Here is a 26,993-nt window from a genome sequence, read left to right on the forward strand (position 1 = left end):
TTTCCACAACAAATAAAGCTGGAAAAGCTGAATAAATAGACACTTCACTTGCAGACACTTCACTGACGGGATTCATAACTGACACAGTTGGAAGTTCCCAGAACAGCTGATTCACACACTCACAACCGATGCTGTGGAGACAGCCCAGAACGTGCTAATGTCAGTGACAGCTTGGTATGTGACAGAGCGCAGCGAGGTCAGGGGAGAAGCCTTTAAACGAGGATGGGTTGGCTTTTTTTAAAATATATATTTATATATAGCATCAGGACAGAAGAAAGAAAAAGGATCGACAGACGCCTAATTAAACTATACTACCAGGAATTGCTTTATGATTTTTCTTACTACCTGCTTTGTTATGTATAGATTTATTCAATCAATCAATTTGTATTCTCTGAACTACCAGCACCAGAGGCCGTTCTGCACAGAAGGAGAAACTGCAGTTTAGTTCAGTTTACACCTCCAAACCACCCTGCAGTGGGGGGTGGGGTTTATTGTGGGGCAGGGGTTGTTTTCCTGAGCGCGCCCAGTACCTGCTTCTGTACTGCACTGCAGCACCTCAGCTTCCATTCCAGCAGAACCAAGGGCTTTTGGCTTTGCACTCCTGTTAGAAGCAGTTGTTGAGGGTCACAAGACTGTGACAGTGTTCAGACCAACCCGTCGCTGCTGACCCACAGCGAAGGATGACATCTGCAACCCGCTGCACACACACGAGCCTTCCCAAACATTACAGCCTCCACTTCCACGCCCAGTGCTAACCTCGGCTACTCTGCAGCATTCTGGAAGTATCGCTATTGGGGGAAAGAATGTAACGCAAGACAACCAGAAGCCTGTGAGTGAACTGAAGCCCCTACGGCTCTGCCATCCTGATGTGCCACAGAACGGGGCCCACCCTGTGGCTGAGCGCGCAGGTCTCCAGCCAGGGACGCTGCCACAAGGCTGAGCGCTCTCCCTGACAGACACACAATCCCAGAACGGTCAGGGGCGGCAGGCACCTCTGGAGACCACCTAGTCCAACCCCTGCTAAAGCAGCGTCCCCTAGAGCGGGCTGCACAGAGCCACATCCAGGCGGGTGCAGATGCCTGCAGAGGAGACCCTGCAGCCTCCCTGGGCGGCCCGTCCAGCGCTCATCGCCATCACAGCACAGAATTTCCCTCCTATGCAGAAGGAACTCCCTGCGCTGCAGTTTGTGCCCGCTGCCCCTTGCCCTGTCGCTGGGCACCACTGAAGAGAGCCTGGCCCTCTTGGCACTCGCCCTGAAGGTGTTTGTAGGCACTGGTAAGATCCCCCCTCAGCTGTCTCCTCTCCAGGCTGAACAGCCCCAGCTCCCTCAGCCCTTCCTCCCCAGGGAGATGCTCCAGCCCCCTCATCCTCTCTGCAGCCCCCGCTGGGCCCTCTCCGGCAGTTCCCTGTCCCTCGGGAACCAGGGAGCCCAGCACTCCAGGTGTGGCCTCCCCAGGGCGGAGCAGAGGGTGAGGATCCCCTCCCTCGACCTGCTGGCCACACTCCTCCTCATGCCCCCCAGGGCACACTGCTGGCCCATGGGCACCTTGCCGCCCACCAGCACTCCCCGCTCCCTCTCCACAGAGCTGCCCCCCAGCAGCTCAGCCCCAGCCCGTGCTGGTGTGTGGGGCTGTCCCTCCCCAGGCACAGGACCCAACACTTGCCTTGGTTGAACTTCATGAGGTCCCTCTGCGCCAGCCCTCCAGCCTGCCCAGGCCCCACCAAACAGCAGCGCAGCCTCCTGGCACATCAGCAGCTCCTTCCAGCCCTGTATCATCCGCACCAATCACCATGAGCTGGAGGACCAAGTGCCCTGTTTAGACCACAGCACCCGGGGAGCACCGAGCACCAACGTGTGGCCTTGTGCAGCGGCCTGGATGGACTGCAGTGCATTACACAAAATGACAGAGGACGGTGACTACGCAGGACTGCTGACACCATAAAGCACTTCAGCAACACCACTTAAGAGCCACCAGTCAAGAGTTTCTACTTAACCTGCACTGCTTCACCTGCTCATGCATTTTATGCTGGGAGACACACAAACTCAATGCAAACAAAACAGTTTGCTGTTCTGCCAATATGGCTGGGGTATTTTAGCATGAATTCAAAATTTGGTCCTTTATTAGGTATTTCAAGTTTACAAATGGTAACAAAGTATTACGCTTCTGAAGAAAACACCAAATCACACTTCCAAGTGCTCTTCAAAATAGTTCTCCTTCAAACCAGTCTTTGACTATTCTATGTTTCAATATGTGTATTGTGTCCCGATTCTCATTAGGTTACAGGAACTGTATTACGTCACAAACAGGTTTACCTGCAATGCCAGACACCGTTCACTGGAAATACTCTGTCCTTTCACAGTTTGGTCCTTGATCTTCATGGGTGGATTAACTGATTTTCTTTTGACTTCTACTGTTCTTTGAGTCCCAGAGTATAACAATGTTAAAATATACCAAAAATAATAAAAAGTGTAAGCAAGAAATAACTGACACAGATACAGGAAATAAATCCGGTAACCTATGTGGAGGAGGCACCGCAGCACTCATTGCAGACAGGACACCCATCAGGGTTACGGAAAGAAGAAACTGTAAGGTAAGGAATGAGGCATTAGCTCATGGCGATTTAACACCTCAAACAAGTGAGCAGTTACTTTCATTACCCGGATGTTCTGTGTTCCTCAATCTCTACATCAGTGACATCGCAGAAAAAAATGATAGCAAACGCCTCTACACTGACATAGCTCGGCTCTCCCTGACTGGGGCTCTTTGCACAGTTACAGACATAAAACTGGCTTATGCAAGTACTTCAATACGATGAAAAGCTGCAAGTAAGAGTTACAGGAATTAAAATCGCTTACCAGACTCCTGACCATCTTGGGAAATGACTTAAACCACGAAACATATCCCTTCAGGGAAAGGGAAAATGGCTTCAGCTGCAGGTCCTCTGCTGAAGTTTTCTCCAATATGGAAAAGGAAGTCAGGCAGGCTGCCAGGAAAGCCAGCGTGGTCACAGCGTAGGCCAGCAGCAGGCCGTCCTTCAGCAGAAGGGGCAACATACTGTTAAACAGAATCACCCGCAGAAGTCAGTGTGCATTCCGAGTTCTACCTCTAAGAACTTAAAAGGAAGAAAATAGTGTCCAACTCACCTGAAAGTTGATACAAGTAAAAACCACGTAGCCATAAACGGGATTTCATTTATGATTAAGCAGACTGGTCTAGAATGAAGAGAGGAGACGCAGATATTCCAACATGAAGTGACAGCATTTCATCATCAACCTCCCGCATGGACGCTGCACTCCCACTCCTCAGGAGCAGGGCAGAGCACTGCTGGCACAGGCTTAGAAAATCCAGGAACAGGCAGTGCCCAAAATGCTGCCTCCTCTCCTGGGGCACCCTGCCCCACTGACACCACCCCCCCCCCCCGAACCCCAGGGTGCTGGCACCCTGCCCTGCAGGGGCTGCAGCAGTCACTCAGCAGCACCCTTACAGTGCGCACCACCAGGTTAGTGCCTGCTCTGCACAAGGCTTCTGGTTGGCTTTGAGGAGCACGTGCATGCACTGGAGCTTCTAGGGAACCGCCTGCAGAGCTAACGGGGGTTCCCTAGTTAAGGAGGTCACCTCTCCAAATCTTCCTTTCTCGAACATTACTTGCAGGACATCCAGCAGAAGAGCAAAGCTGCGGACCGTCCCTGCTGCCCTCACCTCCTCTGGGGCAGGGGATGGGAAAAACACACCTTAATGACAAAGGGAGAGAGGGCCCTTTACCATCGCCGTTAGCGAGGCATGAAATCACCCTGTTCAACTTGCAACTGCACTCCAGCCTTGCTGGGCAGCTAAGTACCCGTCCGGCAGCATCGCCTGAACCAATGCCGCAGCCAGCTGACCCCTGGGCACACAGCTGGGTGCTGGGCCACATCCTGCTCCAGGAAACGCAGGCACAACACTGGCCCAGAGAGATGAGTGAAGCAGGAGAGTACAGCTGTACTTCTACACTCTCATTTACAAGTTATTCAGAAAAGGAAATGCATAGAATTTTAAAAATCAGATATATTTGTAAGTGAGAAAGCAGCACGCAATAAAAATATCAAAATATATCCACAGAAAAATAATTTACTTACACTGACACTAGAAGAATAGATTTTTCATGTACTTGAAAGGAGAACAGGAAAAACGACAATGCACAACTAACCTTAGAAAAGGAAATCAGAGATATATTAGTCTATGTGACTGCAATGCAAAGCACTGTTTTAGTTTCTTTGCTGGCACAGACTTCACATGAATGTATGAGCTAAATGATCTGGTTTTTCTAATTAACTGCTACATTTACTCCAGTGCAATTTACAAGTACACACAGAGCTGCTTCTGTAACCACCTATACATACTAAAAAATACATTGTTTGAAAGTTTATGCAGAATTATTCAGAAAACACTTCATGTAAAGAGCCCTCACGCTTGCTTAGCTTTACTGGCAAGAGCATTCCCACCAAGGAGACAAAAGATTCACATACATAAGCACTGGCAAAGTTCAGCCATGGCAAGGCCTACCCACCTTTTCGACACTAAATTTTGCTCATCATCATGAGCAGCCAATACACCAAAAATAAACAAGCTGTCTTTTTTCTCCACCAAATAAAAACCACACTTTAAAACACAAACCAATTATTAGAAAAGCTAAACATTAGTTTTAGGCAATGTTGTGATAAACTCTCAAACGTTACTCTCACAAAATTAAAAACATAAGTTATCTTGCAAACTCTTGAAATCTTAGGACCAGCTCCATGTCAACTGATTTTTACATGTAAGTCATGTTAAGGTGCTCAAATTCAATGATACAATACGACTAAGAAAAGGCAAAGCACTTGGGAAAATTCTGTCCTTTCCTCTTCAAACTGCTAACGAGCTTATAATGTCCATCTTGGGACTTTTTTTATTGAATTTTGCAGCCAATGCAGTAAGAAAAAACTAGCACTTTGGAAGCTAAACAGAAAGAGGAGAAATGCCAACTCTATGCGATGCTTTAATGTGTACAGAATCCTCTGAAGACTCTTCAGAGGAAGATAATAAAAATACAGCATTAAATAAAGAAAACTGAGGCTAAAGAAAAAAAAGTCTGGATATAAAAGACAGGTCAGACCTCCCAGACATGTGGTAGCAGAACCAGTATCTTCAGCAGAAACAGAACGCATTTAATGGTACGCATGCTTCTGCACATCCCAACAACTGTAAGTAGAACTGTTGGTTGCACACCGCTGCTCAGCAGTGGATATAAACCAAGGAGCAATTAAAAACACACTTACCAAAGCAAATTTAAATCCTCGGAGAGAAGGCTGGACGGTTAGTTTTATACAAGTAGGAAGCAGGCTCAGGAATGTTACAGCAAAACTAAAGAATTTTGTAAGAAAAAGAGTTTTAATACACAAGTAACTACTTCCACGTTATCATATAATCACTTTTGAAAACTAAGTTAGTTAGGGAATTCAACTGTAATTTTCAGAAGTTCAAAATCACTCAAGGAGACTCAATCACAAGAGAAAAGCACCAAACTGTCTTCATAAGTGCTGACATAAGCGCTCTTGAAAAAGGAATAAAGCATTTCCATTAACATTTCAGACTCTCGGGACCTAGACTTAGAATTCTTCACTTAGTCAAAAAACAGAACTGTGAACTCCGACTTCTAAGAGCACTAAAAGAGGTAATTCTTTGAAAAGGAAGGCATGCAAGTTTTAACTCAATATCCACCAAAGTAGCTTAATCATTGTATGAACAAGCAGGAAATTTTTCAGTTGTAAATACTGCCCACAGTACTTGGGGAAATCCTTGTCACTTGGGAGAAAAGTACAGTATAGGGAAAAAAACATTTTTTCAAGATTTTAAACACAAACATTTTAAAATTAGTAATTTTGACAAAACTTACTCATTTTATAAAAAATGTGGATAAAACACTACTTAAACACTTCAGTTATGTCTTACCTGAGTTTTAGTTGAGTTTGAGGTGATACTATATTCTTTATCTTTATAAGGACACTCAGACTGCACCAAAGATTGGCTACTTTATCCTGAAGGAGGGAAATAAAAAAAAGAAAAAAACGCAACCAGTAATCGGTGAGAATTATATTCATTTAAACTTGTTTGTGATGACAACAGGGCTTGGGAGGTGGGGGATTGTTGGGGTTTTACTGTGATACTGCGAAAAGACGCTTGCAGATACACATCATATTCTTAGACGTAGTTTATTCTGATCTTCAAAAATTGAAAGTTTCAAGAGACTCAATCAAGACATGTTCTGAAATAACTGAGAAATAGTTCTTCAGCACAAGAGACTACTTCTGAACTCATGGGATCATACATTTTGTGAAAATAGAGCTCTGAAACTGTCTGTCCCTGACTGAACACTGGCATATATGAATCTTTTTTCGCATGTGAAGACATTCGGTATACTGTCACATTTCATTACATACCTGAATGTATTTAGCTGTGCTTACTGCTTGCTAGCAATGACAGAGTTAACCTCTAATAAATCAAGAAGTCTAAAGACATTAGCAGTTGTGCTAGGATCACTTTCAAAATTAAATTTGTAACTACAGCTATCATGCTCATGAAACTCATCCCTAAACAGCTGCTTGAATCACAGCTGTGTAGACATAACAGCAAGAAAGCTACTAGCACCAACCACTGAGCCATCTTCCTCATATGCTCACCAGCAATACAGAATATGCACTTCAAATCTGCTGAGGATTACAAGTGAACAGAGGGTTTGGCAGCACCAGCAAACACACAGGACGCCTACTGAAGAGCCAATACAATTTTACAACCATCAGCATTTGTTACTGTTGCTGTAAATGGGAACCAATTCAAAGAACCTGTTACACACAGCCCAGTATAAATTTACTGTGCATTGCTTACATGGACAATTTCTCATTTTATCTAGATTAGCATCCAGCAAGTCACTCCCCTGATCAACTCAGAAAATATTTGGGCTAATATTAGACTAAAATCCTTAAGCTCTTTCAGACTCATTGGTTATTGTCATTTACAAATTTTATTTTTAAACTTAGTACTGAATAAAAAGCGTGGTAACCAAAACTATTTTTTTATAAATTCCAGATAATTCCTAAGGGTCATTGGGTTTTTTGGAGGGGGGGGCATGTAGGGGGTCTTTTGTGGAGGGGTTGTTCAGGTTTGGTTTTTTGTTGTGGGTTTTTTGTGGTTTTGTTTTTTGGTTGTTTTTTTTTTTTTTTTAAATATACTAGCAGAGATACACTGAGAACACTCCCATACCACTAACTAAATAAAATGCTGCCTTTGGTACAACAGCATTAAAACTTTTGAAGAAGAAACTGCCAGTTGTAATGTTATTTATATCTAAAGAAGATTAAAAGAAAACTGAAGATTAATCAAACGACATAAGCATTTGCTCAAATCCCTGTGACATCAAAACCTGGAAATTCAAAGCTTCATTTTATTGGTTAAAGGTGAGAATCTGCTTTTAAAAGCTAAATGAGTAATTGCTCTTCTGGATTTAGGCTGCAGTACTGCACACCTTGCAGCACACAAACATGCATACTCTGAGGAAAACTAAAAGCAGAACTGGCCTAAAACTTTTGGAAAATATTGTGGAAACTTGCACTGAAAACACAAGGTAGGTCAAAAAGGAAGTTCTAGGCTGCACCCAAAACATTATTTAAAAAACTATGTAAAAAATAACGCCTCCTGTTGAAAAAAGCTGAGCAGAACCCAAAGACGGAGACTGAAGCTGTTAGCTTTTAAGGTTACATCTTCTGACACTGTCAATTAATATGGAATCTATTTCAATGGAAAAATGTATGGATTGAGGTATGGGTTTGATGATGGGATAAGTGTTGTCTACTCATATAATATCCTGGAAGATGCCAGCTGAGCTGGGGTTAAATACTGGATTAAATAACTGGCAAGAAATGACTGCTGAAGAAGCCATCTCAAATTACTAGTTCTGTGGTGTGTCTCCCACATGAAATCCCTAAAGGTCACGATGAAGGTTTCTCAAGGGATCTAAGAATACAGAACATTTACAGTGGGGTGGGGGAGAAGAAAACATGCATGCCTCAAACAAGCCTCGGTCAATGGGAAACAGTCTTCTGAGTACTTGCATGATTTGTTCCATGTCAGTACAGAACGGGAGCCAGCAGAGAGCAAAGGACACCACCACTGTCCCTGCTATCTTAGTTACCAAAACTAACCTGCAATCAAGAGAAAAAGCGTACATGAGAGAAGACGAAATCAGCTGCTGATAACAAAAGCCAGTTCTTAGTTTACAGCATAAACCTTTTTTTAGAAGGGATACAGCACTGAAGGTAAAAAAAATCTAAACAAAAAGAGCTACCAGTACCACAGACAAAGTTCATCATCCCCAAATTAGTGAGAATAACTTCACAAGAACCACAGAGCTACTGCTGGGCATCTAACCTGCTTGCCCAGCGCAGTCCATATTTAATTTAGCTAACAGAATGAAAAGTGCTAGGAAAGGACACCTTAACAGATTTTGCTCTTTGTTCACTGGAAATACTTAATGTAGGTCTCAACAAGAATTATTTATTTTGCAGGACAGAAATACATTACAACAAGGTAAGTATCTTCCACTAGAAATTAACTCAGAAATCCCCACATGCGAATAAGGAGAATCACATTCTCAATGCCAGCCTGCCTGGGTGTATTATTGAGAAAGATAAAATGGTTTGAAGTCACTTACCCCTTTCCTTTCAGGCCCTTCTTGAAGCACTTTCCAAGTAAATAGCAAAAAAAGGGCAGAGAATGGTAAAGTTCCATTTGCTTATAATTTAAGGCCAAGCAAAACGCCACTGACGCCAAAAGGTCCCAGTCATAAGACAAGTAAAGTACACCCCACAAGGCAAAGCCAAGGCTCACTGAGTTGTATATGGTTTTTTATGTCAAGGACAAGGACACACATCTTATTACTGCAAATCGGTAATGAATGCCCTGAGGGACAAGTGTAAAATAGCATGCAAAATAAATTTTTCCAAGTGTGTTTCAAAAACACATTGCCAGTTGTGACTATGTTGTTGACAGACAGAAATAACTTTACTTCTATTTTAAGTGTATTTTCTACATTTCCAAGGCTTGATTCAAAGCTTGCACAGGAAAATACAAAGACAAACAATGTGTGCACATATTAAGCAAGCTTTTGGGGATAGTGACAGTACTCTGTAAGATGCATCAGGATAAACACTTTTTTTCTTGGTAGGATAAAGCTGCCAAGAGTCTCTCCTCCCAGCTCCCAAAAGATAGGTGCTGAATATTCAAATACATCAGTATTTAAATAATATATAATTTAGGTCAAGGACTCCTGAGGTTTTTGTGATTATATTATACTCACAGTGCACCCTCATCCATGACCAGCTCCCGTAGCTGCTAATACTGTACAAACAATGAATAATTGTTACTAAAAGCAATGTTACTTCCCTAAGACTTTGAGAACAGGTTCCCAGTCTCAGCAGATTTTGAAGAGACTACACTACACTTACTGTTAAACTGCAACAAATATTAGCTTTGTCTTTTACCATTATTTTTACACAAGGAGAGAAACCAGTAGAGACCTACTTGTATTGTCAGAAATTTCACAATATTTTGTTCTTTCTTTGGCAATATAAATAGCTGTAACAACACATTCAGATTGTCTACGTTGTTTTCAGCTCAGTCAAATTTCCCCACTCAAAATAAAACTTAACTATATTTGAGTTCTCATCAATTTCACATCAACACATTGTTACACCAAAAGGCTCTGATCTTGCAGAGCCATGCAGCAGCAGTTAAGGTTAAGTAAATCTATCGACTTCTTGGGAGCTGGTCACAGATAGTGAAGTTACTCACGTTAAGAGTCACGGGGCTGCAACAGACCACAGGAGACTCTGCAGTGCATCCGTCTGCTTTAACACAGCATCTGCCACACATACGTCACCTGTGACGTGAGGTTTGCTGAACCTTTTCCTAAAGACCTCGACACTACAGATTCCACAACATCCACCGACAGTCTATTCCAGCATTTCACTGTAATTAAGATTCAAAAGATTCTTCTGTATTTTATTTATTTTACATTATTTGTATTTTTAAAAACCTGAATATTCCCTATGGTAACTTAGGGCTGTTACTTCTTGCCCTATCCAACACAGGATAAACAGAACAGATTACTGCCTTCCTCTTTGTATGTCATATACGTATTAGAAAATGGAAACCTTGTGCCGTCTGCTGACCACCAGCTTCTCTCTCCTAAGAACTGCGTTAATTCCCATCCCCATTCTTGCAAGGAACATCTCCAGATGATCTACATCTTCAAAGAGTTAGGCCAAAAATAGAATTTCAGAATTCCTGAACTGTAACTCAAATATTCAATAGCATTATGATTTTTTTCCCTTTAAAATCTGCTTTCTAAAATATATTATCTTCCAAGTTGACTATGCACTCTCTCAGAAGGAAACCACAAATAAGTAAACTACTTGATTTTCAAAACTTGATTTAGTAGTAGATGCTGAGATTCAGTATCTCCTTGGAACGTTTAAACATCTACATTTATCACAACTCCAGGATTGTGTCCCTCTGGCTTGACGGCCCTGAGCAGCACAGCCTGGAGTAGTCAACTAACAGTATTTGCTTGTGGATGTGCAAAACAAGTATAAAACCAGAAATCTTATTTAAAAGACCCACCTGTGAAGGCATCTGCCACCAGTATTGACCAGTTAGCTCTTACAGCCTAACTCGTATGAGATGCCTAGCTTTTCAATGGTTAGACACCGAGTGAAGTGCACCCAGTCTCAAGTAATTGTAAAGGCAAGACAGAATGGCACATTTTATAGGACTGAACGTTTTACACAACTACACTTGACACACTTCTCTGCCATCTCAAGATCTAAGGCGATTCTCTCTCCAAACACAAATCACAGGAGCACAAGCCATCATTCTGTTCATTGTCATAGAACCACTGACGTTTTCTGCAATAAAGTGACTGACGGAAATATGAGCTTGAGGCACAGGAAGGATGCTACTCGTGTTTGGATTGATTTGTCCCACGATCAACTATTTATCTACAATATATTTCAGACATACAGTTTTCTTTAATATGTCCGCTTTGGGGTAGGCAGAAGCCCTCAGATGACTTTGTATACAAAAGTAACCTTCTGCCCCACTAAAGACATGTGCTAAAGAACAATGTTACTTTGAAAACAGAAATTCACTTCACTGCATTACAAGGATACTGGAAGTGTCCATGGTCAATAAGAATGAGCCCTGGATAAAGCAGTATGCAGAGAGCACTGGAAACCTAGAAAGAAGGATAAATTAAAAAAGAGAGAGGGAAAATACTTATTTCCAAGTTAGATATTAGACTAAGGAACTCATACTACTACTCCAGTACAAAAATTTGCCCCTCCATGGTGCACCCTGTATGTAGGGATCTTATTCTCTACAAGTGATCTTCTGTCAGTAATATTTTGAGAAATAAAAAAGGATAAAAATTTTCCATAAATAAGAAAATACTGAATAGAGGACAGGCTGCCCTTTGCTAACCAGCTCAAAGATCACCCACACCCATCTTAAAACTTGGAACCACTCCAAAAATCAGAAGACTTATTATTCCAAAATGTATTGGTTCTACCACAAGAACTGTGCAAGACAAAGCAGTTTCTACTTTCCCCCATGTCACAGCACAAATCTTGCTTTTACTACCCAAGTAATAAATTCAGAAATAAATATAATTCAGGAGTTCATGGCTACTAAATTTCAGAGCACCTTGTTATTGTTATTGAAAGCATTAAAATAATTGCTGTGAGATGAATTAATGGCTTTTTAAAATCTTTTCAACTGAAAAGCCTTTAATATAAGTTATACTGATTGTCATCAGTTTTACATCAATTGAAGCCATCACAATGTTCTATACATTACTTAACTCTCATACTGTTACATTTCTACCCTGTTTTAACAGTATGTTTTCTTTGGCTTTTAATTTACACACACACACCAGATACTTGCCTTCTTTTTAGTAGATGTTTCTTTCAAGGAAAAACAATATAAAATAACTGCAGGAATATAAACCAGCAAATCAGCAACAAACACTGAAAAATAAAGATTAACTATGTTAGAATCCTCCCACATACCTCATCTAAATGCTATTTAAGTTGTGTATGTTCATCTGGATTGTGAATCTTTGGTTTTGCTTACAGTTTTAACTTCTTAATGCTGCACATCTTGGTTATATTTGGTGGGGGGAAAGAAAAAAAAAACCCAACCTCAGACAGTAATAACTACACCGTGTTGGAGTGAGACTAGTTGCCTACCTTTTGAATGTGGGGTTTGCATCTGTACCCCCACTGGAAACTTCACTTTAGTCATTCAGTTCAACTGAAGTTCAAAAGTCAAGTGACTATAGTTTCAGCTGAATATGCTTTTCTATTGTCTTACGCTGTGTGCTAATTTTTTCAATTGTTTTGGGAAAGAAAAGGAAAAAAATACAGGCAAACAAACATTAAAATATCAGAAAGGCCTTCATTAGAATAAACTGGGTAGTTCCACTTCAAAGGACAAAAAGAAATAGGACTACAGAATTTGATCTTGTTAATGTTTCTAACGCTTTCATTTCTGATGTCCAAAAGCTGCTGCTTCCATGTGTTCAGCTGTTTTGGCTTCTGGCACAGCCTCAGTCAATAAGGGAGCACACTCTAGTTCCTCACATGCCAAAATAAGAGAAGGCATTCTTAATTCTCAAAAGAAATCAACTAGGACTAGATCCAGTCAAGTTGTTTGATGGAACAGTCTGGAGACACAATTAACAAGCTCTAGATTATAACAATCTCCAACATATCTGTGTGAATTACTAGTGAGCTGGACAAACAGACTAAAAAAGTTATTTGGCTTTGATCATCTGCCTACAGAAAATATATGTAAGAGGGCCGACAAGAAAACAGAACCGGCAGGTTCACCTGCCTAGAATTATGTCAACTCCTGCTCATGCTTAAACCACAAGGTGAGTTCTTCTCAGGTGTTAAGAGCCTGAAAAACCTCAGATTATTTCTATAAACCAGTTTCAGAAAATGTGCAATTATTCCAAGAGGGAAAGTATACTTTGCCTCTTTTTAGTCACTGGATTTGGAAGAAAATGTTTAAAGGTTTCAGTTATGCAGCAATGAATTGGTTTGCAAGCTCAAGCCACAATTAAACAAATATACCCAAGGTGTTAGCAAAACAAATACACTGACACTTAAAATAAAGGTGTAATACCAACAGCTGACATTGACTGTTCTGTATTATTCTAATGCATTCTTCTAATGGCCGTTGTTTAAAAGTGTTTATCAGTTCTCCAAGATCCATCAGTGGTTTGTCAAGTGAGTTGATTTCAAAATTAATAAAGACCATTTCAAGGGTAATTAAGTTCTAGTGATTTTTATTTTTTTTTCAATTCAATCAATTACTAGAGACCAGACTGAGAGGTTTGTGATACACAGAAAAGCTATTGATGAACAACGAATTCTGCTGTTGCAATCAGAAAGGATTTTGTGGAACTAGCCTTACGCAAAGCAAAAGACAGATTTAAAATAAAACAGTAACAGGATAACATGGCATCTGCCATTGCTTAAAGAACAAGAGCTCACTCGCCACACTGCTGTCCTACTGATACAGCTACTGAATTAAGTTATCTACATATATTTTTCTGCATTTGTTTTATCATTTTCTTTGGAAAGGCAGTTCAAAATAATCAAATGGTCAGAAGAGTGACTAAAGGAAAAAAATTCAAGATGAAAGAAAGGGGTAAAATACTTTTTTTTTTTTAACAGAAGCTTCTCTCTAGAAAGTGGTGGTCGTTTGAAAGAGAAGTGACATCTTTTAAAAGTATCAAATATCCCTTTCAGATAATGTATATAGCTCATAATAAAGATCTCTGAGACCTCAAGAGACTCAAATCAGTGAGTGCCAGTCTACATGCAAAATAATTTTACAGCAAAACCCAAGCTAAGGTGAAAATGAAAAGTGTATTTATCAGAATGGAAGGGAAAACAACACTATTTTCAAAATTAAGAAAATGGGTCTATACCACAAAAAAAAGTAGCTTTCATTTTGAGTTGGGTTGAAAGCTTGTTTGTATATTTTACATTTATCAGCTTCACAAATGACGGCAGAAGAGAAAAGAACATGGAAGTTTTGTTCATAAATGGACCTGCAAAGCCAACCAAGTCAAAAAACTGAGAATAAACTGGTGAAGACAGAAAAGCTGCATGATATTAAACATGTTAAATTAGTGAGACAAATCTGTACGATCATCCTAAGGAAATATAATTTTCCTACCTGTTGTACGCATAAATAACTTATGTGGCTGACTCTCATACCCCCGAGATGTGTGCAGAGCAATCCAATCAGGATTTATTAACTTTGCACTGTAAAACAAAGTACAGACACATCAAAATGTAGACAGTTCTCATTTCCCTTTACACTCCTTTCAGCAATAAAGATGACATGCACAGGAGCATATTCCAAGAATTAAGATGAATGGGAGGAAATATTTCAAAGAGCAATACTGATCAATGAAAGATTTCCCTCACCACTAGATCAGTTTACACTGTAGACTTTAGCTACTATTTCACAATTAAAAAAAAATAATCTTGGAAAAAACTAAAAGCGCAATACAGTATTTATTAGGACAAGATAACCACCTTCAGCCTAGTTCCACTGACTTTTAAAAAAAACAATTGTAAATAACTTTCATACTTAAGTATTAAATATAAACCATTTACAGTTCACATAGACGCCCCACATAACTGTGCCTCTGCACTTTAACCTACATTCTTATTCCATAAGTCTCATTCCAACAGCAGTAAAGCCCTCGTGGAAAAAGTATTCCAATAACAGAATTCTATTTACATGATATCCAGTCATCAAATGTCACTTGGGCTCTCAAAACATGACAGCTTTCCCATGCAATGCACCCAATTTCTACAGCACTTTTCTCTGTGCATCACTGCTCCAACAGTGGCTCACATGGAAAGTGAAATAGCTAAGTCGCATCTGCTGAAATTTACAGACCTGGCAAAAAGAAGAATGTAACCCTTCAGCCCCCCTTGCAATAATTACAAGGCAGAAAAACAGCAGTGTTAGTTTTAAGCCATAGGGATACACATAAAATCTATTTCCCTAGCTTTAAAATAGCAAACAATACTTTCCGTTTCATCAGCTGCCCAGATTGATAAGTTTTTAGCTAGTTTCTCTCCTCAGGAGAGAAAGAAAGAAAAAAAGAGAGGGGAAGTAAATTTGGTGTTTTGTGTTCTTCACAGAATTTGTTTAAAATAATGAACTTACACGTAAGCACACACGAAGCTGTGATAGGCAGTAAGAGGTGGATAATCAAGGCCCCAGTACAGTAGGTCATTATCACTTGTATTGAAGTACCTAAAAAAAAAAAAAATTTAGAGAAGGATCTACATTTTTCTAGCTTTGTTTCAGCCCAAGGAAAAGGTTGAATATCAAATCAAATATTTTTTTAACATATTCCAATTCCAATACAGAAGTTAGCAACTTCTTTATTTTACTTTATATATATATATACTCTATATTTGCTGATCTATTGAGAGAGAGAGATTCTATATCTGCTTTACTTTACTCCACACAAAAAAAACGAAGCAACAAAACAAAAGCAAAAGTGGTTCAGAGTACACTCACTTGGGTCTGCAAACCAGATTTTAAAAAAGCTGCTAAAGCCTGCTTACCTGGAGAAGGAAAATCCTTGATGTGAACAGTTTAACAAAAATCCAGAGACTAATATAAAGCCTACACAAAAATTACTGCGCACATCTACTGCGGCTCTAGACTTGCAGGTTTGGTTTGTAGACGGAGGTGAGGACCTACCACATAAACATTTTTCAGGTATGTCAATTATGCCAGAAGACAGCAGTCAATTTGCCAAAAAGAAAATAAAACCAATGCAGTTAAACAGAAATTTCAAGATAAATGGAATTCACTAACGATTGTTCCTTATATCAATCCTAGATTCCTTTTTTTGCCTGGACTTGGACAGTATATTTAATATGTGACAAGGACTTCTGAAGAGTTAAACTTTATCTGCTACTTTTAGACCATAACGTAGCATATGTTACATATGTGTGAACTGCTTCTGCTTAACAGACCTTAATATGAAAACTCTGAAAAAAACATCTGCTGAAGTTATACTGCTGGAAAGCAACTGAACAGAAGTGCAAAAGGGTGGCATAAAGATACTACACAAACAAAAAGCAGCATAGGTCTGGAAGAAAACTAAGCCACAGCAGGTGCACCTAGGCAGTTCTTTCAGCACGAACGTAGGAGTCGTGACTAAAAAATTCCTTAGAAGGCAACACCAAGTTAGAGTAACACCACCACCTGACTAACCAACGCAAGGTCACGAACCTCAATCGGGTATGTCAGCCACAACCACTTTACCTTAGTTCAACCTCAAAACTCAGGTGGACCATGTGACAGAAAGGAAAAGGATTTTCCTGTTTGTAATTACAGCATGTCCATATTGCTACGGAAGACTGGCAGCGGTTAAAATTAAGTCACCTCTTCCAAACAAGAAGCAGATGGTTTTACCCAAGGAGGAATTACAAAAATAAGGCATCAGACCCTTTGTATCGTACAGTGAAACAGACTGACCAGCCTACTTAACCGCCAAGGGGCACGCTCTTGGCTTTTCCAGTTTCTCTCTTCAAATGCAGCCAATTTTTGACATTTATTATAGTAAATGATATTTCTTGAATTCTTTATGAGCTGCCTGAAGTATCTTATGAACTAATGATAAATCATATTTGAGTTGCATCTCTGCTTCTTATCCTACAATTCAAGATTTTCATGCCAAGGTACTTTAGATTCCTCATGCAGATTGTAACAGTCTGCAACTCAGTAGCAAACTTTCCAGTTTTCTTTTTTTTTTTTTTAACTTTTATTTTCCATAAACTCGTAGCTTCAACAGAAAAAACAATCCCTATACCCAGTAATATTTAGCAAAAAAAGCCTTCACAGTTCTAGTTAGCAGTACAAGAAAACATGCTCTTAAAGTAGTTTTTAATAAATAACATCAAAATTCTAAAGAAAAATATAAACAAGAAATATTTAAATTCTAGCCTCTGGAAACTAACTACAAACCATATTGTACTTTACTGCGGCATTTATTTTTTTAAAATAAATCTTTGGTTCGGATCAAAGAAAATAAGCACGGAACATGCAGCTATATTACCTACACATACCTGTTTAACAATAAACATGATAATTGAGTCTGTGAAAAGATGAAGAGATCCTGTAAGACTATATCCTCATGAAAGAGCTGCTCTCTGTATTTACCTAGGCTAATCTACAGAAAAACACATGCTTGCTGTATAGACAGCTTTTCTAAATACTAAACAAATAACAGCACTAGAAGCGATCAAAATTTCAACTTCAAATCTGAACGCTTTTTACACATACCAGCGTGTAACACCTTTTCACCCTGTGTATTTCTGTAACATAGGAGGGGTAAGACAGTTCAGTATTCTAGCACATAAACCCTCGCATGTCAGCCAAGATCATCTTTTCCTAACACCCAAGACCAAATATGACTTTGCTGTATTAGAGATTCAATTCCCAAAGCAGACCCAACCAAAAAACTTCTGATATAAATAAAACAAAGAGCAAATACAACAAGACTGAGATGCCCAACTGGCAGCCCATAAGCTAAACCCAGCCTGCAATATAGTTTCATCAGGCCCCTGAGAATGCCTAGAAATAGCGACTGCTAGAACTCTTAATTTTAAGTACATACAGTTCCACATAGCGGAGTGGATCAAAGCTACCAACTCTATTACTATGTCAGCTCTCCGCTATTCCAACTCAAGCACAATGAGGGGTTTGGATATCCCAGAAAAACATCAAAGAGAAATGATAATATAGACACAACAGGATGATCTGAAGTCATAATATAGAGTCACCTGCAAAGCTCCACTGAGTGCCATACTTCCAGAATTGGCCCCACATACATTTACAGAACTACTATTGAATTAATATTGTATTCTGTCATATCGATCTCTTCCCCAACAGCAGAGAAAAAAAAAAAATTACACCAGACAAACAACTATCCCCCCTTGGAAGATGACCTGGAGTTCCAGTGTATGCCAATTTGTGTTGCAGCATATATACGGACTAAATAATTTTCACTGTTCTATGGAATATTAGGAATAATGTAAAAATAAATATGTGGAATCATTTTCCTACTGTTTTAACCAATACGTAGAAATCAAGTTCGCTATCCTTACATCTAGATTCCAGGCACCCACATTTTAAAATCTGTATTAAGAACACAGGTGTGAAAAACAACCAGTGCCTCCAGCACAAGAATTCAACTCTCTGCATTCACCGGAATGCCCCTGCCTTTTAGCTCTGGTTTTGTTTTCTTTCAGTGCTGATAATCATGAATCTTCTTGTGAATTAGAGAACTGGAACTCAGGAAGCTGAACAGATATTTATTTTTTTTCTAAACCGGGAGAACATGCTTCTGTATGATCTCATGTAAGCCTGCAAAAAAAGTGCTTCTTGATCTTTCCAGTCAAATCAAAACAAAGCTGGAGCTTCACAGAGAGACCTACCAGTCAGGATATTTTGTTATAGAAGCTCATAGCTAGCAAGTCAAAGTTCCAAATTTTAGCTTTTATATGATTATTTTTGTGAAGAAAATGGTACCTCAGTCTAAGAACAGGGTGATAATATATTACTACTAAAAGAGGTTTTAGAATAGTTCAGAGAACAGAAAATGTTGCAGAGATCTTAAACTTAAAGATACACACCAAGGTTTCATTACATTTACCCCTTTATAACCTGGACTACAATAGCACTACATACCACTGTCTGATGGGTAAATTGTAAGTAATTTCTTGCCAGTGTCTCTGAGCTTCATAGTCTCCATACATAGGTGGTTTTCCTGCACCTAAAGAGAGATGACAGAGTATTTAGGAATTTATTTGGTTTATGCAGATTATTGTTCCTCCAGATATGTATTTGCATATTAATACATTACTAATTTTATTCTCCATTCCTCTATGATATTTGAGAATAATAGAGACCTCATCTGCTATGCAGTCTAACAGGCAGGCGAAAGGAAAAAAAAAAAAGTCAGGCGTTCCTTTCATTTTCTGGATATTTCTGCAATAAGCATTTATCAAGATACTCCACTGTGAAGAACTGCTTCCTTGTCTGACAAAAAAAAAAAGTATCATTTCCAAGTGTAGATGAAAAATGTGGCACTTTCTCTGAAATAAGAAAGTGTACATAATGGACATCTCATACTGATTTTGTGTGAACTATGCTACTTCCTTCCTATATAATAATTGACAGTGTTCTCACTTGTGTTTCAGCCATGTCATGGTACCTTGCTATTAAAAGTAACAGCCAGCCTTATTTTTAAATTTACTTGGAACTAGGATCTGCTGCAAGTCCCCCAGTTTCTCTCTCTTTCCTCTGGTCCCCACTGCACAATACCAGCAAAAATGCTGCATCTGTCCCTTTCCCCATGATTCATAATAAAGAGTTAAGATGAGCCATTTACTAAATCAGGCCACTCAGTACACAGAATAGGTCAAGAAGAATTTTTTCTTATAATCTACAAAGCCTTCTAAATAATAACTGCTCCTCTTGGTTTACAGGAATTCTCTCTCGCACATTTTTCAACTGAGTGATTATTATGTAGCAGTTCTGCAAAGTGAATTATGTTAAAGGACACTTTTCATACACATATACGTAAGTCTCGCAGGAAACAAAGATATTTTTTTTTTTTTTTTCCACAGAAAAAAAAGCTGTATCAACGCAAACACTTCACTCTTAAACAATTCCTTCAATGTAAGCCTAACTCTGGTAATGGCAGTACGTCAAGCATCTTTATCAGAGAGTTTATCTACTTCTATTAACCTCTGCTTATTGAGAACAGAAACCGGACTGATAGTACTTCCAGTAAAATATTGACACTAGCCAGACAGAGATTTAAGAGATTCTTTAAAATATAGGAAAGCCATCTAGATTTTTTTCACATGATCTATGTTTGTGGGAGTCAGTCACACAAGCTCAGATATGTACTATTTAGCATGTTCTCTTTGCTACCTGGGAATATCTGCTAATTTATTCCTGGGTAGTAGAGCAAGTGGATTACCTCCACTACATGACACATTCAACTAGAAGTTTCCCAAGCGAGTGAGGTCACTGGAGAATAGGAGTTTTATCAGTGCCCACTCTGTAGCTATAAATCTAGGGGAACAGAGAACCTGTCACAGGATTACCGAAATACAAAAGTAGGTGTTACCCAAATTTTAGAGTGTGTGTATATGTGTGCACTTTTGTGTGTATATACACACATTTTTTATTTCAGCTTCTCTCCCTCTCAAAAAATTAAAAAAAAAACAGAGGGAAGAGAAATTAATTGGCTTCAGAATGATCAAAAGAGATCTTAATCCAAATGTTCGATTACGAAAAGCCAAATACAGAGACTGATAGCACAGTGGTTAGTTCGCAAACGCATGTTTAGTTTCCATCTACAGCAAGCATCAAGTATACAGCCAAAGAGAATTCAGAATTAATAAACATAAAATAAAATATTTCAAAAGGGTCACAAATACTTTAGAGTGGTCTTATTTCGTTGTTTTTTTGTTTTTTTTTACCTGGAAACAAGCGTTTTTAAGGGCCTGAAGCCACCTTTCAACACAGGTGTTTCGCTACTGGTCATTTAGCAGGAGTTTGGCAATATAGTAAAAAAATAATGCATTAATCTATGAAGCCATATTTTTCCTCAATAATTCTCCAAGACCAGCTAATCTAAGGTCATTGCAAACAGGAACCTTTTAAAACCAGGTATAGCTAGCTACCTGCTTTCTCACCATAGTGACCCTAATTCCAGAGGCAGATCCAAAAGCATGCTAGATGGCAAGCAACAGCAGCTGTCCAAGACTATACAGTAAATGAGGGCAGAATTAACCACCCTGCTTCTGCCCATCCATGCCACGCGTGATTTCAGAGTATGCCGAATCAGCATTTCTACCAGAGCCTCCTTCAGAGAACGGTAACTACTTCTAATCCTTTGCTCAACTTTTATCACACTGAGCAGCGGTGAAAGCAAAACAACAGGACCACATCATCAGTTTAAACGTTACCCTGCCCAATTATTTTTCTCGCTCCTGTCACTAGAGGTTTGTTACATTTGAAGGAAGTCAAAGACTTAAAAAAATAATAATAATCCAGTGTACTTATGCATTTGGCAGCTCTTTCAAACATTCAGGGTTGCCTTTTTCTCAGCCAGCCAAATCTCAAAGTTAAGCATGTGCTTTAAGAATTTGCTGGATTGGATCAGACTCAGCATTTCCTATTCCTAAACTACAATCATTGTTCAGGAAACAAGATTTTAAAAAATAGTTATTTTAGTTCAGGCATTATTTCAAGACACTCTTTCAGAATCTTGATTGGTTTCAAATTAATTCAACTTTAAAAAAATCTAGTTAGCATGTAATTGTAAATACTTGCAGTGCAACAGAAATTTAGTACTGTGTGGCAAAAGACAGGGTGTTTTTCTGCCTACAGATGGGTAAAAGAAGGCCCCAATTACCTACAGAACAGATCTCTCATAACAGCATTTTCGGAAAACAAACTCAAAATAAAACTGTGCGAGAAGGTATGCATGCAGCTTATCTTCAACCAAATTCCTTCAAGTAAATGAAACCCAGGAGTTACCAGTTTAAAAATCATTAACATCTACTGAACAGCTCCAGCTACTCGGGGGATGAGGCTCCCAAATGCCTTAACAGAAAACCAGAGCTGAATTTGACTGAGCTTGTGATTCTTTTAGCTGATGGGGAAAGTAATGGTTCTTTTCTTCTTTTTTTTAAGTTTGCAGAGAGCAAGCTTTGTGCAAGCTTATGCTAAGCGCAGGAATGGCATTGAGAGGTCTGGAAAAAAACTTGCTGGCTCTTTGCAAGCATTATGAGATGGGGAGGAGAAAAACATCTATTAAAAGAATATAGCTCTAGTGCATGCTGTAAACAATCTTAAGTATAGCTACAAGGCAGTGTAATCACTCACTCGACACCATCTTTACGCTGTCTTCATTACTACTAGTACAGGTTTATCTAAATACAAATTAATGCTGTATCTATTACAGAACTTAACAAGATTAAATAAACGTACAATAGGACCACAATAATATTCTGCAGCTACTGAAACAAAGGCATAGGGGTGAAAAGCCTGCTGTTCTTTGGCTCCTCCAAAAATATTACTGACCATATCTCTCACACACACACACAAAAAAAAAACCCTAAACATGTTGTGGTGGGGCTTTTTCCCAGCATTTTGTTCCAAGCAGTTGTGATATTAATCATTGCACACTTCAGAAAAATAAGACCAAGACATTATATGAATCTCAGGGAAATAGAGAGGCACTAAAATACGACAACACTTGAAATAACACATTGCTTCCTATTTATGATTTTACATGTAAGTTTATCCTAATTTACCACAGGCTCCATAATTCACCTTCATGTGGTGGTTTTACAGACCGTGAACACGTATTACCTGAATAAGAACCAAGCGATACAGTCCAGCGTACAGTAAGTGCCAGTAAAACAGTAATCGTCATTAAGCTCCACTTCTCCATAGCTGGTCTCTGTAACAAGCCAAAAGGTACCTGAAAAAACACCATAAACATTGCTGCAATACCATCCATCTTTTTGTTCCTTAGGTATTTAGCGGTACTACTGATAGTCCCAGTTTTCACCCCACCCAGAAGCATTCTGTTACTGCCTTGCATCTGGAAGCACGCCACAACCGGGAGGGGTTTTCAGTACTGAAGGATTTCTAACCATGAGTCCAAAAGCTGCCCGGAAGCGATTTCTCCCCACTTCTGAGCTAGAAGATGAAAAGGCATCTGACAAAATGCCTCAAAACAACAGCAAGAAGGGTAAAAGATTTCAAACCACCTAAGAGAATTACAATACCAGATGAACACTACGCTGTACATACTTCAGCATCACCTTAATCAGCTCCACACAACTTGTTATGCAAACATGTAGCATGTTTGACCTGTAAGTGACAAGAGAAGATCCCACAAGAGACCAGCAGAGAAGACTGTAATGGTAGTCCAAATACTCATGCCAACCATGTATGTTAAGTAGGTCACAAACTTCTATTTGCCACTGAACAAGAAAAACCTCTTCAAAGAAGACTATAAAAATTCCTAGATTAATAACTCGCTAGGAAAAAAAAACTGTTAACAAGCACAGCATTTTAAAAAGTAAGTGTCCCAGTATTAAGTTAATGCCACTTATTTTCTCGATTAAGAACACCATGGCCAAATTATGCAAAGTGCCGATCTTGTATAGGCTTGTTCTTGGTTTAGACATATTAAAAAGTGATTTAAAAGTTAACTATGTCCTGGCAGGTGTTATTCTGGACCAGGTATCATGTGCTTTCCTATAGCCATTATAAAAGCACTGAGCCCATCATGAACTCTGTATCCTATGTTCTAACTAATTCCACAGGAATCCAGTCATGAGCCAGTACATAATCAAAAAATTAAATGCATACCAACACAGGAATGCAAATATCTGGCATTAATGATCAAAAATCCCTGCTCTGAATCCCACTTCAATCTCCCCAATACTCAAAAAGGGTCTTGAAATTCTACCTCTCCCTTCCTAAGCACAAGCATACTATCCACCAGCAACTTCTCCCCAGAGGACACCAGATGGAACCTAGTAGTCTCCTCCATCCTTCTACCCAAAGAGGAAGGAGGACTGGTCTCCCACCAAGCTTACCAGACCACACTAAGGATCCAGTAACAACAAGAAACATTGCTAGATCTGTCAAATTAAAGGCCACATGCATCAAACTCAGAAATCAAGAAACAGAAAAGTTAATATAATGTTGCTCTATGCAAAAAAACCCACCCCACTAACTATAAAATACGCAAACTTTGACCCCAAGTCAAAAATATTTTAGTCCGAGTTTAAAAAAAAAAAAACCTGAAGAAGAAACTACTCCAGTGTCGACAGGGAGAGACAGCAGTAAATCCAAAGGCTGTACTTCTGCCAGATTAGCAGCAGTAGCACCATTCCCTCCGCAGTCAGCAACAGATACGTTACAGAAAAGTGGATGAGCCTGGATACAACTACCCAAGAGTTTCCTTGCAGGAGGCGCATCGTCTGATTTAAGTGAGTTTAATCTACTTGCCACTGCCAACAAAAAAGCAAAAAAAAAAAAAAAAAAATCCCACACAGCAGCAGTACTGAACTGCTGTTTTAGTGACAGACAAGCAACATCTAAGACACATTTCGGTTATCCTGTTCAAACTAAATCCATACTTATTCACTATTCACAGAAAGGTATGACCCAACACCACCACCAAGGGGAAATAAAAAAAGTTACTTTAACAATACAAATCTATGACAGCAGTAGATCACCATCTATAGGTAGAAACGTGAACACTGACATTTGCATGCTTTCAGTGCTACACCTGTGTCTAAAGCACAGGACAGGCACTTTTATCTAAATAAGAGATACTGAGGTCAACTCTGTAGATCATTTTACCTTAAGTGAATTCTCATCCTTTCTAAACTTGGGTCAAGTAAGACCAGAGGCTACATGACTTCCAAAAAATCAAGTCAAGCCTGGCCTTCCTCTTCTATAAAATACATCTGCCCTTCCTTTCTATCTCCAGTTAGAACAATTATTAATTTGTTATACCTTCATAATTCCTACGTAATGCCAGTCTCACCTACACACTCCTCCATCTCTGTGCCTCTCAGTTACTCCTGCCATTCCCTACATCTGGACTCACTGGCGTTTTCTGGGGTATTGAGTTTCTTCTTTCTCTCCTCTCAAAAGTGGTTCTTAAAATGTTCTTTCCTACTTCTTTTTCATCTTTAATAATTATTCCCTACCTCCTGAAACAAAAGCCATGCTTTTATTAGATTCTAAAGCGCTGATCTAATTTTTGCTATCCCACGGGTAACAACGTTATACAAATAAAGGCTTCTCAGGAGATGATAAAGCTGGTTTGGTCAGTCTCAGACTTTTTACTTTCTGCCTCTGGAAGAGCAACACCAGAGGGTCTCTCAAGTGAGATGCTGCCTGTAGAAGCGTAAGGTGAAAACCACAGCTCCGAAAACCCACTGTCCTTCCACGATGCCTGCTACGAAGACTGAGATAAACAGCAGCATTACGAACCACCCGCTGCTGGCCAAAAGGAAGTTTCAGAACTCAGACGTAGAAGCATATAACTTGTTGGGTTTTTGAGATGTCAGCACGCAGCTCAACAGCACCCTTTCCTCCCTCAAAAACACAAAAGCTAAGCGAAATAATTTCATCTGCTGAAGTAACACCCGTTCCATAAAGCCTCCTGTTCCCCTCTTCCGAGTCAGGAGGCGTATTTGTTTCTCAGATTCCCTCATCCACCCGCCCTCCATGCGCAGCCTCCTCAGGGAGAGGCGACCGGGCAGAGGCCCCGCGCCGGGCCCGCGCTATCCCGGCCGGGTGCCCTCACCCGCCGCCCCTCAGCCCCGCCGCCGCCCGGCGAACGGCCGCAGGGCACCCGCGCTCCCCCCTCCAGCGCACCGACACCGGCGAGACCCCCCCGCCACACCCAGGGCACCGCGGCGGGAGGGCGGCGACCCGCCGAGCCCTGAGGGACCGGCCCTCCCCACCGCGGCCCTTCCCGCCGCTCCTTACTGGGCTCCCGCCTCCCCGCGCCTTCCGGCCCCCGCCGCGCCGCCCCGCCAAGGCAGGCGCCGCAGCGCGCGTGCGTCAGGGGCTCCGCGCCTGCGCCGCCGCTGCCCGCGCCTGGCGGCTGCGCCAGAAACCGTGGGGCCGGCCGGGGCTGGGAGCCGGACGCGTGTCGCCTCGGGGGACTCGGGAAGGTGGGGATCGCGGCCCCACCAGCAGTTTTACCTCAGGAGTCGCGGCGGCGTACGGGCCTGGCCGGCGCCGGGCCGCCTGCCCGCCGCGGAGGCCGGGGCTGGCACAAGTGGACGCGCCCGCACCCTGGCTGCGCTGCTCACGCGTCCCGCCACGGCACCGGGAGCGCTCACCGCGCCGCTGCGGCGACTGGGGGAGCGGGGGAGTGTAGTAGCCGGTATTACCGGTGAAAAGCCCTGCCGTGAAGCCTGGCTTTGCCTTCAGGCGACGGCTCTTAAGTGTGTGTTTGGGGAGCAGCTGGAGGGCCTGTGCGTGTGGGGGCTGGGAGGCAGCTCCTCAGCCGCGGGGAGACAGCACCTTGGAACCGGCAATTGTACACACCACAGGCCTCTCACAGCCCCTCAGTTTTACCCTCTTTGATCCTCTTGGAGGGCTTGACAAAGTACATAGCATAACATACACGATCCTACATCATCGTTGCACAACCCTTACCGATATTTAAAAGTACAGTCTGTTTTTTCTTAGATTGGTCCGTTTTTCTTCTAGTTGTGTAACTGAGGTGGGGATACAAATTTGAGTAGAAAACTGATTATTGTTAAAACTGACACCACGTACTGAGGTTTTCGTGGCCAGACCTTCCAGATGAGCCGCCAGCAGTGCTGTCCTTGGACTGCAGTCCAAACACAACTGCTACAAAATGAAGTACGGTCAAAAAGTATCTGATTGCTTATAATATAAACATTAAAGTAACCAAAGATGATAGGAAAACAAATTTCTTAATAGATTTCTTTTTTTTAGATGCATGTCATGGTTTAACCCCGGCCGGCAACCAAGCACCACGCAGCCACTTACTCATTCCCCCTCACCCATGGGGGGATGGGGAGGAGAATTGGAAAGGAATGTAAAACTCAGAGGTTGAGATAAGAATAATTTAATAGGTAAAGCAAAAGCCCCACATGCAAACAAAGCAAAGAATTCATTCACCGCTTCCCATGGGCAGGCAGGTGTTCAGCCATCCCCAGGAAAGCCGGGCTCCATCACGCCTAACGGTTACTCACAAGACAAACGCTATAATGC

General features: G+C 40.8%; 1 protein-coding gene across 1 annotated transcript; it reads right to left on the reverse strand.

Moving 5' to 3' along the window:
• Nucleotides 1–2,062: 2,062 nt before the first annotated feature.
• On the reverse strand, nucleotides 2,063–25,222 carry ALG6 (ALG6 alpha-1,3-glucosyltransferase). The gene is made up of 15 exons (XM_037404365.1): nucleotides 24,778–25,222; nucleotides 22,578–22,689; nucleotides 18,873–18,957; nucleotides 15,330–15,419; nucleotides 14,322–14,410; nucleotides 12,015–12,097; nucleotides 11,222–11,307; nucleotides 8,725–8,895; nucleotides 8,080–8,215; nucleotides 5,970–6,055; nucleotides 5,297–5,381; nucleotides 4,118–4,188; nucleotides 3,146–3,214; nucleotides 2,858–3,056; nucleotides 2,063–2,585 (listed from the first exon to the last, which is right to left on the reverse strand). Exons 2-15 carry the CDS (start codon nucleotides 22,657–22,659, stop codon nucleotides 2,388–2,390), a joined length of 1,530 nt encoding a protein of 509 aa, XP_037260262.1. The 5' UTR covers nucleotides 22,660–22,689; nucleotides 24,778–25,222; the 3' UTR covers nucleotides 2,063–2,387.
• Between the last annotated feature and the right edge of the window lie 1,771 nt (nucleotides 25,223–26,993).

The sequence above is a fragment of the Falco rusticolus genome, chromosome 11, assembly GCF_015220075.1.
Source record: "Falco rusticolus isolate bFalRus1 chromosome 11, bFalRus1.pri, whole genome shotgun sequence".
Taxonomy (NCBI): Eukaryota; Metazoa; Chordata; class Aves; order Falconiformes; family Falconidae; genus Falco; species Falco rusticolus.